The sequence below is a fragment of the Anopheles coluzzii genome, chromosome 2, assembly GCF_943734685.1.
Source record: "Anopheles coluzzii chromosome 2, AcolN3, whole genome shotgun sequence".
Lineage (NCBI taxonomy): Eukaryota > Metazoa > Arthropoda > Insecta > Diptera > Culicidae > Anopheles > Anopheles coluzzii.
In genome coordinates, this window is record NC_064670.1 from 95,382,663 (window position 1) to 95,400,519 (window position 17,857).

A 17,857-nucleotide genomic window follows, 5' to 3' on the forward strand; every position below is an offset into this window, starting at 1 on the left:
CCGTTGATTTGCAGCGAAATATACCTGCACAACGGTTATCAGTACGTAGAAAGGTTCAATGTGTAAATAATGTTTTATACAATTTAATCTCGTTTCACCATGGCGATTTTGGACGCCATAAATTGCTTCATAAAACACATCTGCAACTACTGGCATGTGCGTGCCTCTACATACCTTCTTTTGCTTCTTCGGTGCAGGTTTGGTATCTGGAAATCAAAAAACAATGGTTTGATTTCTGTAATATTCATGTTATTTCTCTATTAAATGCAATAATTACCCATTTTTGTGTCAGTTCGTGTAAATCTCATGCAATTCTATTCCACGCTACGAGCTGTTTGCCGTGCCAAATTGTAAACAATTAAGAAAGACCGCGAAATCGTAGACACAGCAACAGGGTTTGCGTGCGCGGAGATTGACAGTTGAACCGTTATACGTCTGTTATACAGAAAGCGGTATTTCACGACCGCGAAATTCCTGTACGTGTGTTTTTGTGTAGTTTTTAAAATCTTTGTACAGTCTACTATCGAGTTTTTGTGGTCAATGCGTTCCTAACACATCGAGTATAACGATTTTCAGTCAAAATATGTGCTAAAAATGAGTATTTTACTAAGCCTAGTACTGTTATATACTACACTATTGATTTCATACATTTTACAGGGAACATCAGAATACTTTTCGGTTTCTTTTGAAGATTGTATAATTTAAGAAAAAAAGCAATTTATTGTTCATTACACTATTCTTCACTAATTATGTAAAATGTGTATAGCCGCTCTGTTACCTTGATTCACATAACTGAAAGGCGAGAATACAGTGGAACCTCTCGTAACGAGTATCCATTACAGGGTTTCGAATCATATAAGGGAATAGTTCAATCACTTAGGGGAATGTTGCAAATCGGTAGGGGAATATTGCATGCAAGCTGTGGATGTTTGCAATCACTTAGGGGAATTTTGCAATCGATTAGGGGAATGTTGCAAGCGTACTGTGGAGCTGTCATCAGACTGTGGGTGCCGGTGTAAAAAGCTACGCATTGATACCGATGATGTTTTTTTAAAAACATCGTTTGGAGTTGTTTTCGTGTGGGATTCTGCTGTACACATGATAAACTAAATAAATCCTGCTGCGGAGCCATAATTAAACATGATAAGTTAGTAAGATTGACGAAAATATTTTAAGGTATTTACAGCGGCACCCACAGTCTGATGACAGCTCCACAGTACGCTTGCAACATTCCCCTAATCGATTGCAAAACTCCCCTAAGTGATTGCAAACATCCACAGCTTGCTTGCAACATTCCCCTACCGATTTGCAACATTCCCCTAAGTGGTTGAACTATTCCCTTATATGATTCGAAACCCTGTATTAAGAATTCGTCGAATAACGAGGAAATTTAAATGCTCAACATATACTTCTCTTAGAGAGTCGTATCTCGCATTACGGGCAATATCATTAGACTTCCTGATACGTTTTTTGGTGTCGATGTGAAATCAAGATCACAATCGGTTAAAATTGACCATTTCTGCAATTTTGCTTATAGCTTAGGCAAATGAGGGCTTCGTTTAATATAAAACTATTGCCAGGAGGAGAAGTATCGTATAATTGTATGATGTACAAGTGTGTGGTGTGATATATTGACGAGTGCTGTAAATTTAATGCCAATTCATTTATCGTACTTTTTGAAAAATTAGTTCGTACTGCAGAATATTAACAAACAATGTTCAATGGAGATCGAAAAAAAAATCGGTAAAATCTAGTTGGAAATATCTAACATCTGACCATCAAAGTCTTCCTAGGCACAAACCAATAATAGATCGTTCAACATTTGTTTAGTTTGCTGCAATGCAAGCGGTGACTAGGAGCTGTTGATTCAATCATTGATCAAGAAAATAAATGAATCATAATGACGAAGAAATAGTGAACTACAACCGTCTTCGAATATATTAGTAATATGAAGACATTTTTTTATTTTTTTTGATGCACATGTTCATTGATATTAACTCCTTTGTGGTTCTGCAACCAATTATTTCACTTTTCATAGAAATTTTATTGGAAAGAGTCTCCCGCTTAACGAGTTTTATATTAAACTTTTATGTTTAGTTGCTTACCTTACAGTAGAACAGTAGAATACATTCATTCGGAATGAAGGGAAAAAAACAAACACAAACACGCAAGTGTACAACATATCACAAAAGAATATGTTTTATTAAGAAATTTGATATTTGAAATTTTTTTGTTTCTGCTGCTGTTGCTGTGGCTGTCTGACGCTCGACGGTCTTTCGCTCTATCTCACTGGTAGTGTGTGTGTGTGTGTGTGTGTGTATTATGGATCTATTGTTTATGCTACAGTTATTGTATTTCTGTTCTTTTTCTTCTATATAATTTATTCCCATTGTGGCCCAATCTAATGGAGAGTAATCGAGTAAACGCAACCAAATGGGGCCTGATCATCGTTAAAATGATGTGATGCAATTACGCGTTGACTGTGGGTGTGAAAGAGGAGATCTAAAAAAGTATTTTAAAACCATTGTTTTACTACATCGCTTTGTGGTTATTTTCCAATTCCAAACATCTGGTATATTGTAATCAAACTCAAACATCAGACACCAAAGTAAAAACACAATGCAAAAAAGCAGTGTAAAACAAAGTCAAACGCTGAAAAGATAACACACACGTCGCGTTGGAAAATGGATCGCTGTCCGTAATTTGAACTGTTTTTGTTGCTGTGTTTTGCTTGTTTAATTGTTAAATACTAAGAATATCTGTATAAGTATCTCCTCCCCTGCCCCTTCTTCTCGTTCGAGTTCGAGTGTACGACTTGGTTTCATTTTTTTAAGTAACTACTTTCCATCATCTTTCCCTCCCTAATCCTGCATGTTACTTAACGCGTCGTTCCTGTGTGAATTTGTGTATGTTTGTATATAATATATATATTTATCTAATTTATATTGGCCTTTACATTCTGTGTGTTGCTTTTGTGTAATTTTTTTGTTGCAGTTTTTGGCTTCCAGATTTCCAGATTTACATCCACCGGTGTTTGTGTTTGTAATATGTCGTTTGTAACATTTTCATGCTTCACTTTCCGTGCCTTTTGCCGGTAATCCATTACGTCCAATAATTGGAGGAGGCTTTTTCTCTACACGGTTAACACACCTGGTGGCTAGTGTTGCATTTCAACTGTTTGAATGTTCGACCATGTTTTGTTTCGTTTTTATTCAGTAACTTATTGAACCTTTTCAGAAGTTTACAGTGAAAACGCTTATGTGTTTGCATGTGCCTCGTGTTGCTTTTCTGTCGAAACAGCTCGCTTCATACACGACACACACACATATACAAACGTGGATCGAACGGATTTTCTATGTTTGTTCCAGGGCCGGCCATCGCATACTCTACTACTCAGTATTTCTTAACGTGCTATCAATAATCGGTTTACTTTCGAGATGAGAACATCAAACATACAAGAGAGACGACCACAGTTGCTTACGGCAATTAGTGACGGAAAGTACGCAGCCAGTTCCATTGCATTCGTCAAACCCACTTTTCCTTTTCTCGCTTTCATTCTTCATTCGTGTTTGCTGCTGCGATTCGTAAAATCGGAGTGTTAAAAGTGGTTTCGCACACCCTACCTTTCTCTACCCTTTCCATGCGAAATATGTGTTTGTGTGTATGGATCTGAGTGTATGTGTGTTGTGTGTGTGTGTGGGTGGGTGATTTTTAAATCTATCGCAAAACATTCAACGAACAGCAAACGCCGCCTGCCTGAACCGATGAAGAATCGGCACCACATTTGTCGATGTTGCAAACGGAAGAGAAACTGATACCGGCCTGGCTGGCGGTTTTATAGTTGCCTACTGAAAATGGAATTCATGTCGATTAGCTTGCTTTCTCTGTTATCTAGGAGCAAATATAGGAGTGCTGCGATTATGTTATGCTTCGGTTCTCGTTTCGTCAACGATCTCAGCAACGGTCGCAACGCGGAGAGTTTTCGAGTTAGGGATTCTCGGTTTATTGAACGGAGCTGATCTTGCTGCAGTTTATTAGTAGTGGTGGTCGTTGAAATAGTTAATTGAAACGCCTTTCGGTACGAAGCAACGCCGCGAGAGGTTGGGAAAATGAGGCGACAGTTCTGTCCATATATTTACCTCTCCAGAGAGGTGAAAGATTCTGACTAATAACATTTCTCCCGTTTTTGATGTGTGCTATTGTTTTAGAATCTTGCATGAATTTTTCTCGGTTTGATTTCGGTTTGCGTTTTTTATGCGTTCCTTCAATGCATTTTCTTTCGAAGGATAAAACGTTTATTTATTTGATTCCATTTATGAAATGTGTTATGCGTTGTTGCATTGTTGTATTATCTTCTTCCTGCTTACCGCGCATAAAGCCGCGTTTTGGGAACAACTTTATGGGTGTTTTCCTCTGAGAAATACATTACTTTACGTTTACACTCACACAGACAACACATAAACCCTTCTGTTTTCTGTTGTACATTTGGGCCGACAGACTTGTTTGAATCGTTAAAAGCGCAAGACTGCGGGACGATCCATTAGATGTCCCGCTTTAGGCTGCAATCTTCGGCACAGGGTGACCAGGGCCAGAGGTTTTTGTGTTCAAAGTGTTTCTTTATTTAAAAAGACAGGCCACACTGTTATCAGACCACATCCAGACCCTGCTGGATAGTTGGAGGTGCCCCCAAGGAACCCCAAGGTGGTTTTGTTTCACTTAATCATTTCAGTTGTTTTATTACGTTTATTATGATTTCTGCTTTTTTGTTGACATAAGATCTGAAAAATGCCATTTGCCGGTATGATACTACATCGCAGCGATTCACGACATTCAAGAATGTGTCGGTGTTTAGACGTTCAGTTTATTATTATTTGCTAAAAATTATCGAAATATCCCACACCCGACGAACCCTGCCCACGGCTCTGTTGCAGCAGTAAGTAGTGTTGGAGAAATGTGTGTTGTGTGTGTATGTTGGCACTTTATAATCGTACCGATAAATGTACTGCAAGTATTTAATAATCTGCACATCGTCGAACTAACCTGTTACGGGTGTAAAACAGTTGCCACTAATGCCTAGTTTATGTTGTATGCTTACATCTGTTATGCTTCTTGTTGATGTTGCTCCTATGCTCTGTGTTGTGAGTGTGTGTGTGTGTGTGTCTGTTCGTATGAATGATATAATGCTTCTCTGTCTCTCTGCTAATCTGCTTAATAAATAACGCTACCGATCTCAGCACCGCCCACGAAGAAAGAAGAGAAGATTAAAAGGGAAATGGAACTGAGGTACGGTGGCGTGGCAAAAAAAAGAACCATACGCACGCACATACGCCGTAAGTCTAATTATTCAAACACACTCACACGCACACTCGCTTCCTCCTGCTATATTCCATCGCAACTAAGTAAGTGAAAAAACGGGGATGCTGCAGGAGGGCGTCTGGAGACAGATCGATCCCAATTCCTTGGGATTGATGGGCAGCTAGGGGTTTGTGTTTTTTTCTTCTTCTTTTCTTAACCCCATCTATTCCTTTCCCTCGCTCTCCTTCCCGTTTTGTATTTATTTTAAAGAAGACGATTGTAGCTTATTGTAACCACATTGGGCGATGATGTTGTGCTGCTGTTGTTTGTTTTGCGCCGGGGGATGAAAGGATCTGGGTCTGCACCGGGCGCACCGATCAGAAACTGAGACATTGTAGAACGTAGGGGGTGAGTGTGTTGTTTGGCACACGCGCTCGTGATGCATTTACTGGCGGTTTTTGCGGACACCTGTGGTTGCGGAAGGGAAGAAACGAAAGAGAAAGACAGAGAAAAGTTAGTGGACAATTCGAAGCCATCTTTTCGCTGCAAAACAGTGCTTTCAACTCATATCCATTGCGTGAGGTTATTGGTGGGGCGCCATTTTCTTATGTGATTATTACGTTATCAATCATAAAGGGTTTCCCACGATTTATTGGTTGGTTCCAATTGTATTGATATCCAATCGGAAAATACCAAAAAATTATGGGAACGAACCAAAAATCTATGGGATACGATCAAAAAATCGTGGGAACGCACCAAAAAATCATGGAAACTGACCAATAAATCGTGGGAAATCCTGTATTCTAAAAGTGCTAGAAGTCCTTTTTTAAGTGAGAGCGTTAATTAATATACGAATAGTTTTATCTTGACACCCAAATTGGAGAAATGTAGGGCTTTCGAAGGATTTTGGACTGTATCGCACATAATTTTGAATTGACTGCGTGATTTTTTTTTAAATCTTGTTTACAATTAATATTTGGCCTCGTCCTGTGATTCATTGACAGTTCTGATTATATGACTAGAACAAAATGTAAACACAGCATAGGAATTGGATAATAGTTCATAATCAAAATAATCGTTTTTAACCATTCTACTATTATATTAGCTTTTTTTAACTTTTCCATAAAACTGTCTTAAGCGAGCTGAAAATGGCAACCTAGCAAGGGGTTTTGCTTTGCAGCCTGTTCTCTTTCAAAGACCTTGGTTTGTATAATTCTATCTGTCAAACGCGACAGCAAATTAATGTTGAAAATTTGGGAGTATCGTGTTGTACAGTTTTTTCACGTAAAACAAAAATTTGCGCATTAGAACGTTCAATGTTGTTAAGAAAAAGTGGTTGAAAAGAAGATATTATTAAGTCGAACAGGATGTAAATGATTGCACTTTGTAATAAGTCGTCTAAAAACAAAAAATCTAATCACGCACCAACAACTATTTTTTTAAATAGTGAATTATACTTTGATAAATCATTGTGATAAATCATTCTTAATTGATTTAAGTTTTTTTTAATTTTATTTAAAAAATCAGAAAAATTGGTTTAAAAATCATAACTATTTCGCAGAATTATGCTGAGCATTTTGGGAAGGATTGTCCTATGTTCTTGCAAACTTTCATAGTAATGTTGCATTTTCTCGGGAACATTCCACTGTTTGTATGTTTCTTTAAATATTCTAATTCAAATCCCTTAAACGTGGAGGATTTATTCAAACGATAAATAGGAAATTGTCAATAAATTGTATGGCGAGTTAAAATAAAATCTGATAAACAGTAAAAATATCTTAAGAAAAAAAACTATAAATTATGTTTTATATTACGAATATTGCAACGATTTCTCAGCTCTTTCTATGTCATAATTTTGTTTAGGTCTTTAAATTATTAACTATGTCACTGTTACAGCCATTGTTTGTAATGTCCAAATGCCAATCATAAAGCATCTGTGCATCAGTTTTTTTATGTGCGCTAATGCTGCTAAACACTCTTTTTGCTTGTCCATTTTCCTTTGGAGATAATAGTGCATTGGTGGAAACACAAATGTCTGGTGCCGCTGCAGGTGTAGTTTTATTTTTTCGATCAACTTTTCTACAACATAGCAAAACCTCAAACGCACAACAAACCACAACCTTCTCACCCGGTCTTAGTGGAGCATTTTCTTTAAATGAAATTACATTAAAAAGAAGCGACTTTTGAAGCCGCCACACACAAAGATAAAGGCGCTGCAGGGATCAACCGCATAATTGGGCTGCGTGTGTGTGGATGCGTCCATTACGCGAACTAGGATGCGTTGTTGAGTTGTTTCTGCTTGTTGTGCAGCTTTAGGAACCGCTTAAGCTTTCGCACTGGTCGGGATGATGGAAAAACAAAGTTTTTTTTTGCATGTTTACTTCCCATTCGCTTACACAACAATTCGGATGTGGAGGATCGCGGTGGAAAAAAAGATCATATTAAAAGGCATACTGTGGGGCAGGTGGTGGTGGCCCACAGCAATGGTCGTGTGTCGTTTATTTTTCGACAAACACACACAAACAAAAGCAACACAAAACGGGTTGATGAAGAGCAACCCTTTTTTAGCCTGCTTAAAGTTTGCCCCGAGATAGTGTAATACCATTTTTCATTCTTTTCCCCTTTCACCCCGGCATAGTGGGTGGTAGCGCCCAGTGGGCCGAACCTGTGGACGAAAGGGCTAAAAGTGGCTCGTGTGTGTGCCACTGTCGGGACATTTACCTTTCTCCTTCTTCTCGGCCTTCGGTGGTTTGTTCTGTTTGTCTTTGGACTTGCCCTGGTTGCAGTTTTTGTTGACCACTCTCGTCGTCTGGCAGGTGGCATCGCTGGTCTGCTTCAGGCTGTCCGTGCGGGACATCTGTCCGTTGTTGTCGCAGTCGGACCAGGCACCCTTGTCGTAACGGCAGGCTGGCGACAGCATTAAAAGCAAATGAACAAAGAAAGAGAAGGGCATACAGTTGTATTATCCGCGAGCATTAAAGTTAAAAATTAACAGATAAGATCGTTTGCCGTCAGCAATATGGTTTCAGTTGTATGGGGGAGGGGGGGGGGGGGAGGGGGTTGGTAGCAGCTTGGGAATGGTTGATGGGTTAAAAGGACGAAAGGGGTAAAAAAGTCACCATAGGAAGAAAGCTAAGCGACCAAAAAGTCCCTTTGCGTGTATGTGTCATGCTTTTGGCATCAAATAGCAAGGATTCTGATTTCAGTGCGTCCTTTTTATCTTTTTTAGGGATGAATCTTTCGGTTTTATGACATCGACTAACCTTTTTTGCATTTCTTCTGGATGGTACGGGTCTGGACGCAAGACGATTCGCCCTTTTTCAGCGAAAGGGTTCGCGAACGTGTGTTGGACTTGGCGTCACACTCGGTCCACGGTCCCTTGGTGTAGCGGCACTGGGAGTCTGCGGTTGGGGGGTGGAATTGGTGTTTGTTTTTTTGTTTTTGTTTTTACCGTACAACGTTCGTTATCCACAGCGATACGGTGGGAAGAGATTGCGGAAAGAAAGAAGGCGAAAAATAAGATTATAGAAAGTTATGTTTATCGCAGATTCTGTACATATCTAGATGGATGTTACCGTCGACGCTACGGCTGTACTGTTAGTATGATTACTGTTGTTAGTTAGTTAAGTTTGTTATTCGGCGAGAAAAACACACACACCTTTTACATAATAACGTGCTAAATTATGCAATTTAAGTAATGAATGAAGAAATTAAGAAAAGATCAAAACACACTCACACTATAACTCAAATTATACGACAAATCACGCAAAGGTTAAGATGATTCAAATCTTTGGCTCACAAAAATTGTTAAAATGCTTGATATATAATTTATAAACATTACGAACCAGATTCTGGCTGCAGTAGCTATTCGAAAGCATTAAAAACATATTTGGTTGTAAGGGCTTATCCTTTCATTACGTAACACTCATACCAATAAGGGAGAGTTCCTTCTAGCGTTATGATGCGTTGAGGCCGGGGGACACTGTCCGTACTCGCTAGTGTGATTTCGATATTCACTAGCGCATCTGGCGACAGCTGGTGAAAGCATTTTTCCCAACAATTTGGAGCCGCTTCAGAAAATATATTATTTTTTCATGTTTTTTACTTAATTCGGAGGAGAAAAGTTTTGTAAAAGGTAGATGCACATGTCCTGCACGCATTGCATCTATTTTCACGATAAAAAACGATGGAAAAACTACAGGTGTCCCCCGAGATACGACTGTATTTGAGACCGAAAAAATGGCCCAAAGCAAGGCGTAAGTCGAAATAGTCGTATGTCGTATTTGTGTCAAAGTTAAGTTTAAAACCGAAGTTGAAGAGGCGAAATCTATGATATCGTGATTTTTATTTGAAATAATGTTTGATAATGTATTAATTTTACACCGAAAGTCGTTTACGCGATATAAATATCAAAGATCGGCTAGTTGTAGAATCTTTGGAAATGTGTTTGTAACGGTTTTCAGCACAGAAATTCAAAAAAATACATCAATTTCTTCTCACTGACAACTTTTCACTGTCAAAATCAAAATCGTCGTATCTGCGAATCGTCGTAACTCGAGGGGGTCGTAACTCGGGGGACGCCTGTACTTAATTTTGAGATCCGGCATGACCATTCCTTCGATGACCAAAAAAAAGCTTCCGCCAGCCGCCGCCAGAAGCGCTAGTGCAAATCGAATTTACACTAGCGAGTACGGACAGTGTCCCCCGGCTTTTACATCAGATTTTACAGAACAGATTTTAAGGAATGCTACAACAACTCTATGTTGCTATTCGAAGAGATTCGAGACTCCGAATTTCGTACCAAATATGATGATGATAGTTTTGCGTTTTGTGGCGCCAAATACGTAATTAATAGAGCGGGCGTTACGCTTTGTTACACTAATTGAGGGATTGTTTTGAAATATCACACCGTAAGCGTTACCCAATTAATGGATAGCCCCTAAGCAGTTCTTATGAAATTTCTTACGATATACGATAAATATTCATGGAAAGAAGGAACGGGCAGCCATTTTAATCAACGCATTGCGCAGAAGAAAAAAAAGGTCCTACAAGGTCCAAGTAATGAAAAGCACCACAAATGCACCAACGGCACAAATAACGCTTCAGTCATGGGTGTTACGCGGAACGAGTCCGCAACCTGCAGCACACGTTGGTGCCATTTGTAGCACATTTTATGAATTATTTGCACATTGTAAGGAACAAAAAACCGTCCCAGCGTTGGTTCGTTTACTGCACGAATGCGTTGCAGTGGGATCGGGGTGGAGCAGTAAGCGTAAAATTGTGCCACCGTGCAGGAACGGAGCCAAACGTTTCGCTATTTGGCACAAATCAAAGGACCTGTGCTGCTGCTGCTGCTGGGTGCGACATGAAAAATGAAAATGGTAATCATATTGCACGTGGCATGCACCCTGGTAGGGTGCAAATGCTCGAGGACGACGATTGGTGAAAGCAATTTTCATCCCACGTCGGATGCTGCTCGTGTCTGTGTGTGCTGCTCGGAAAAGCGTATTGCGACGCTCCGGTACATAGCTGAAAGCGGCTGTGGCTGGCGATTGTTGCAGGATGTCTTCACCGGTACTGACCACCACCACCACATGGGGCGTTCGGTATGTCGGTCGAGTAAGCGCATCCAAAGCGTTCGGTAATGTTTGTGAGGTAAACTTAATTTTGATTAAATTCATTCCACCAGAAAGAAGCTGCTGCCCCGGCCGGGAGTGGGGTTTAACGCTGCAATGGAGGAGGGAGGGTCGTGAAAAAGGGGGCGGGTGGTTATGGCGTATATGGTTGGTATGTTGCTGTAGTCGTAGCCGAGCTAAACCGTAACATACATACAGGTCGACCAACACAAACGATGGGACGCGTTCCCGTTGGCCGCTTGCGTTTGTTTGAGGTTAGGACACATCGGCACGGTCCTCTAACTGATTCTTAGTGTATCCCACGCAGCGGCATTAGCGTCCGAGTGGCATATGAGTCTAATTAGTGTGTGATCTTTGTGTGTCTGTGTATCCCTCGCACACCGATCGACATGTGCCGGGTCACTGATGTATACGATGCGTCCGGATCAAGCAAGGGATTGTGGTTTGTCTCGCTATGCCCCGAGCACACAACTCTTGGTCCCGCGTCCCGCAGAGGTCGACCTCATAGTGTAAGCGAGTTGGGACTAATTCTGCTTAAGTGTATGCGTGTGGAATTAGCAGGTAATAAATTAACACGAAAACATGGGTCCAACTCAAACATTGAATTTTGTTCGAAACCACCGACCGACCCGTACACTTCACAGAAGCGCGGGTCATAAATTAACTTGGAGCGGGTGTAAATTAAGTATTCCGTTTTCCGAGGACTTTTGTTTTGTTCGGGAAATTTGAGGCACCAAAACCCTGGAATCCAGAACATTCAACCAGTAATGCATAGCTCTGAGGTATACATTCAATTAAGAATAGTATTTGTAGTAGAATGCAGATGATACTAATATGGTACTGCAATGTATCTGAGGATACTACCAAATTTGAAGTAGTCTTAGAATAGCCAGAGTATACGCTTTGAACTGTAGATCTAATTGCCCAAAGGTTTCAGAATTTGGTGCATTATTGCTTGATAAATCATTCAATTTACTTCTGAGCGTGAGATTTTCATGATAACTTGTTAAGGCTTCAGATCTGAATCTCACTTATTACAAAACTCCTGTTTTGTTATCAGGATTTGAAGAACATTTCCAGGAATGTTCTTATTATCAACTTAAAATCGCAGGAAGCACAACACAAACTGATAAGCAAAACCAAAACCAAAGAACATATCACAACCAAAGAGCACAAAATCACACACTCCTCAAGCAGCGGTGGGGTTAGTAGCAGGTTAGTGTAGCAGGTTCACTCCAGAGCTTGGGTCGCGCCATCCACACACTCGGCGGTCACACACGCGTAAAGAAAGCTTCACTTACTCGCTGCCGGCTCCGATCTGGTCGCGTCAGTCGGTTTCACCTTTTTCTGTCCCTTGCGGCCAGAAGCTCCGGTTGCAGGCTGCTGCTGGTGCTGCTGCTGCTCCTGGTGCTGCTGGTGTGAGCTGTAAGGGGAAACTTTCTCTTTCTTGTGGTTCTTCTTACCGGCGGCCGCGCTGCCCCCGTTCTTGGTGCCGCGCTCGTTGCGGATCAGCACCTCCCGGTCGTCCTCCTGCCAGATCTCCTTCAGCCCGTTGTCGTTGACCGGCAGGGCGGCTTCGGCGGCGGCGACCGATTTCTTCGGATCGTGCGCGCCACTGCTAGCGGCCGGCGTACCGTACGTGCCGGCCGGGAAGGTTGTCAGCGACACCACCGCCAGAAACGATATTACCAGAATGTTCATCTGTGCAATGGAGAAGAGAGAGAGAGAGAGAGAGAGAGAGAGAGAGAGAAAGAAAAAGGGAAAGTTAGTTTTGTGCTTTCGTTTATAGAAAGTATCTTGATGTAATTCTAGATTCGTAATTTTTCATAAAAATTGTATTGATACAAAGCACTTTAAATGCGTCTACAAAATAGCTTCTACCATAGATTTACTGGATCAATTTGCATCCACATTGGTGCAGCCAGTATCCAGCCAGAACCGAGTACGATGGCCCAAACTGATTGCCTTAGACATCGCGTCACTTATCATCCTAAGCATGCATGGAAGGTTTGCTATGTTTCCTGATCTAAATTTCCCACCAGACCCATAACAGCGAGTTACATCCCTTTCCGCACAAGAGACCGTACTCTTGAACCATTCTGCCCAACAGGGCTCTTCTACACATCATGCCAATGATCCGATCTGGCTGAAGCCGAACCCTCACATCCATTCATCTTCCCATCCCTGGAACGGGTTGAGAGCAAAACCAACCCGTGTCCTTCGCCGCAGCTCATCACCATCTCCCAGCGGGAGTTTTGCGGCTGGGCAAAGCGGATAGCTTATGAGCGATGATGATGCGATGGTGGTCACTGCACTGTATATAGGCCCATGATAGATGGATGGCACGTATGAATGGTTTCGCTCAGCAAAAGAGTAGCCGTAAGAATACGTATCCATGTGCCGGAACGCCGAGGCGCACCGTGAGATGATCGTCCGCCCGTGCTCGGTGGGGATGTGTAATAATAAATTCTAATTATTTTTCCAGCCACCTTCTCGGGTCCGTCGGCCACAAAGATATACCCATAGGTGTGTGTGTGTGTTGGCCCCTTGTTGCCAGTACGGGGAGCTACGGTGAGCTTTCGCTGGCTTTATTGGCTTTCCGCTTTGGACCGCTGTGCCACATTGGATGGATGTAATTTTCTTTCACCGTCGTCGTGCTTAAGGGGGACGAGAGGGTCGTGGGGTGAATAATTAAAACTGATTGCCTACATCGTCCACTCTAATGTCCGGCAGCGACGGCAAACGGTGATACTTTCTTTCATCCTCTCTTTTGCTCCTTTCCACGCTCCGTTTTAGTTGATTCAACACAACAACGACAAACCCGGTTTACTGTTGGTGGTGGTGGTAATTACAATGACCCATCAACCTGTTCCCGTTTAACATCCGATCTGGTTGTTTTGAGAAGGAAAAAAAGAAACCCCGTTACTGATCGGTGGGTGAAGAAAAATAATAAAACAAATATTCCACCACCTCACGCTGACCGCTAACGTCCCACAAAGCAAAACTGCTGGAGCGCCCTTTTTTTTGTAGTGCTACAAAGTATTTTGCGCGCAGCATTGTGTGTGTTGTGCGATCGTGTGGGGCCCTTGGGCGAGAAAATGTCAATTAAATTTTTATTTTCCATCCAAGCTCTGCTGCACTGTGGACGGTTGCAGTGCAGCGAGGAATTTGCTGCATCGTATGAAGGCAGAAGAAGCAAAAGGTTGCTGCATTTACACAGTGGTTTTTATTAACTCGGTAAGTTTATTTATACAAAAAAAAAACAACAAGCTCGAGCTTATGGAAATGGTTTACTACATCCGCTTCCATCGGTCAATATCGATCGACGAGAAAGAGAGAGAGAGAGAGAGAGAGATAGAGAGAGAGAGAGAGACAGAGAGAGAGAGAGAGAGAGAGAGAGAGAGAGAGAGAGAGAGAGAGAGAGAGAGGGCATTAATGGTAGCCTTTTTGTAGCCTGTGTTTTAAAACCATGCGGCTTTTGTGTGGGCAAGCACTTTTGAATCGTTCTCGGAACCCAAAACGAAAGGTTCGAATTTTATTTGCCTGTCCTGGGTGGAGATGCACGGAACGGAAGCGGTGCCGGAAGAGTGAATTCGAAAAAAGTAATTTACAAGACCAAACCACCACACTTCGCTCGGGGTGGTGTTTGTATTTGGGTAGGATTTTATATTGGCCCCACATTGCCGAGCCGGAGGCGCTTGTTTGCCAATTCTGTCGAAGAGGTAATGCCAGCGTTCGGTGCTGATGGATCTATTTGTTTGGCTATTTCGATTGTTGAGTGGCACATTTTCCCATTTTAAAATAACACATAACAAATGAAAAGAGTTGCCGAAAGTAGTTGATGGAGAATATTGAATAATGCAGAGCAACGGTTAGTAGTGTGGATATGGATATTAATACAATGTTGTCGAAACAGCAAAGTTACAATAGCAAAAATTAAACAAAATTAAAAAAAAAAAGGCTTAAACTCCAAGGATGCTTTATGCTTTTCATATATCGATATCATTCGTTTGCTTACAATCTTCCATTCAAATCTTATATTAAATCCTTATCATATTCTTTCCTTCAAAACTTCATCTCTGTTACCAAGCTACAGCAGCGAGCACATCGCAGCGAGCTCGTTTCTCAGTTCAGTTAGTGTAATTTATAATGGAAAATCGCCAACAATCCCGTACGTGCTGGCCTTGGTCACGCTTCCAAGGTTTTTGCCCCCCGCTTACCACATGCTTGACGCGATGCAAATGGTAAATAATGCCGGCTGGAGGAGTAACTGTGTGTGTGGTTTGCAGGGAGCAGTTGAGAAAAACCAGAGCATTAAAGTATTTGCTACCGCGAGCTATCCTCCCACTGTACAAATGGTTGGGAAAGCGAAAGAACCAGCTAGAGCAAGAGCCGAGAAGAAGCAGAAGATACTGCTTTTGTAGCGAATGTGCTGTGAGTTGAGATGAAGATGGCTCCGAAGGGCGAAGAATAATTGCTTTTCTTGTGCAAACGTCGTGTGTATTTTTCATTACGCGTGTGCTGCACGGATTCGTTTTTGGTACGAATGATTCTAGTAAAATAATATTATATTCGACTTGATATTCTTACTTTGGGAAGAATTTCAGACCAATTTTATGGATTGTGTTAGATGAAGTGGCATCCATTGTTCATAGCTTCCTCCTGTTGCAAGAGTAACGATTATTATCAGTGATTATCTTTGCATAACAACCTGCTTCAGCAATGATGTAGTTTATGTCTCTAAATTAGCAGTTTTGGAGTTTTGATTATCGTACATTTCTGTGTAACCGACGTGATGTGTTACCCTTCACATTTCTCACTACCCCGAAAGGTTTTATAGCCGTCTCGGCGCCACATACAACACCCATGGAAAACTTAATTTCGACCGTGCACCGATTCCAACAAGCTTCCTTCGCCTTCCCGTGTGTCGGCAAATCAGCTCGAGCGGCAAATAAAGTTGCCTCCTCTAATCAACCGTAGCAAATCGTGGCAAACCAATTTTACGACCACGTAACTGGCCGGGATTTATCAGTCACGATGCGCTCCCCATCTACGGCAAGCGGAAAGCGACCGCATATACAAGTCTACGATTGACCCTGACCATGGTCCAGCCAGTCGAAAAGAGTCTGCCGCTCTCGTCCTACCCGTTCTGATTGGCCCGTTAGCCAAGCTAAAGTGCACGTACAAACACGTACAAACTCACACCAGTTCGAGGGGTTAGAAAATCACTGTGTGGGGAGATATCACTTGGTCACGTCCTTAATTAAATTTCAACAGGCGCCAGTCGGGCAGCACCGTGCTGGTGTCTCGTGTGGTAATCGACCGGACAGGCGGGCGGGTGGAGGGAGGGAGGTTTTGGGTATGGGGTATGATTTGTTCCGACTCGTTAGCTATCACACGATAATAATCACCACTTGCAATCGTGATTATTTGTGTGCCGTCGATCTCTCGTTCGCGCTCCTCGGTATGATGGTACTATCGGGCGGAGGTCCGTGACCTATGGCTCTTGTTTGAGTAGGTCGGATATTACGCCTGTGCTAGTGGTGGTTGGATGATGCATGCAGTCCGCACAATGGTGCTGCGGGTCCGTTGATTGTTTGTGACCAGCTTGTGACTCTTATCGTATCATTTCCCTAATTGATTTGTGCAAATTTGCGCGCAGCACTGTAACGAACTGGCGGATTTGTGAACTTTATCAATCCAGTGTACACACGGCTTAATGGTCGGAAAGGTTTTGAGTACGTTTATCGTGTACAAACAATATTGCAAGGGCTTTAAAATCATCGTGTCCAATCGCTCAAATTCAGCACGCAGCCAGTTTTGTGGCATGAGCTACTGGGCGGCTCCATCGTTACGCAGCGACACTTTCTTCTGCGCGTAAAGCAAGGCATTTCAATATGAATGTGTCGATTTTTGTGGTATTTGATGTTTGTTGTCGTAATTGAGGGTCAATTGAAGCAAAAAGTTATTAAAACATCGACAAAATAGATATTGGGTCGTTTGCATCAGTACGCAGCCAGTTAGTCACTATGAGCTACTGGGCTTCTCCATCTGTATTAGATCGTTTATATTTTAAGTAACTTATTGTACAACAAACTTGTTTGCATTTTGTTCGAAAATATCAGGTTCATGTTTTCTATCTCCACTGTCATGGGACTAAAACATTCTCGTAAATCATTGGAAACTATTATTACACTACATTCACTCGTGCACGCTACTCCCCAGCCAAGAAAGGCCAACAAAGGTAGCATCTCTGGCCCGGCATTGTGCCCGTTTTGCAGATAACCTGAAAACGTTGGAATTTCCCGATTCCGGTGCGATGGTGCTTGCTACTGCTGCTGCTGGTCAGCTGATAAGGATGGGTCCCAGCAGACGCATGACCTGGGACCACCCGGAAGCGTTTAATTAATAAATCCCCTATAAATCATAGCACTTTTTGCACTTCGCAGCACTTTCCACGGTCGATAATGCTCCTAAACGGTACGGAACGGCCGGTATGGTGCCGAAAAACGAACGGTCACCCGTTCGGTCGGCTCTATCGGAATTGAAGAGTTGACTTTCTGCGCAGAAAAAGGTTTCTCCAAACCCGGTCACGAAATCCCTGAACCCGAAACACCCACCCGTTTACATCCCACCTGCTTTCCTGGTTGGTTGGTGTAGAGATGGTTGGTTTTTTATGTGTGTGTGTGTGTGTGTGTGTCTGTGTTGGAGTTGAATGAATTTCCAGCCGATTTTGCTTCACAGTCGGTGTGTGACAAAAACGGAGGAAACGAAGCGTTCGTTTTGTGTGCCCGTGACCACTTTTCGGAGTATTTTCGATGTTCAAAGTCCACTTCCGCTAGGGGATGGGAACTGAAAGGCAAGGCTGTGGTAGTAGTTGGTAAGACGATAACCTCTCAAAAGGGCCAAAAGTCAAACAAAAAAAA

At 42.1% G+C, this 17,857-nt stretch overlaps 1 protein-coding gene across 2 annotated transcripts in view; it reads right to left on the bottom strand.

The window, feature by feature from the left end:
- Nucleotides 1-2,174: 2,174 nt before the first annotated feature.
- LOC120948184 (uncharacterized) overlaps nt 2,175-17,857 on the bottom strand; it is a 63,797-nt gene continuing 48,114 nt past the window's right edge. Inside the window, exons 3-6 of one of the 2 annotated variants that reach the window (XM_040364256.2) lie at nt 12,395-12,632; nt 8,559-8,696; nt 8,017-8,202; nt 2,175-5,763 (exon numbers count right to left, since the gene is read on the bottom strand). In XM_040364256.2, coding sequence (XP_040220190.1) covers nt 5,741-5,763; nt 8,017-8,202; nt 8,559-8,696; nt 12,395-12,632 — 585 coding nt within the window. In that variant the 3' untranslated portion in view covers nt 2,175-5,740. Of the gene's footprint in view, nt 5,764-8,016; nt 8,203-8,558; nt 8,697-12,232; nt 12,633-17,857 lie in introns of both variants that reach the window. The other variant, XM_040364255.2, reaches the window with a different exon arrangement.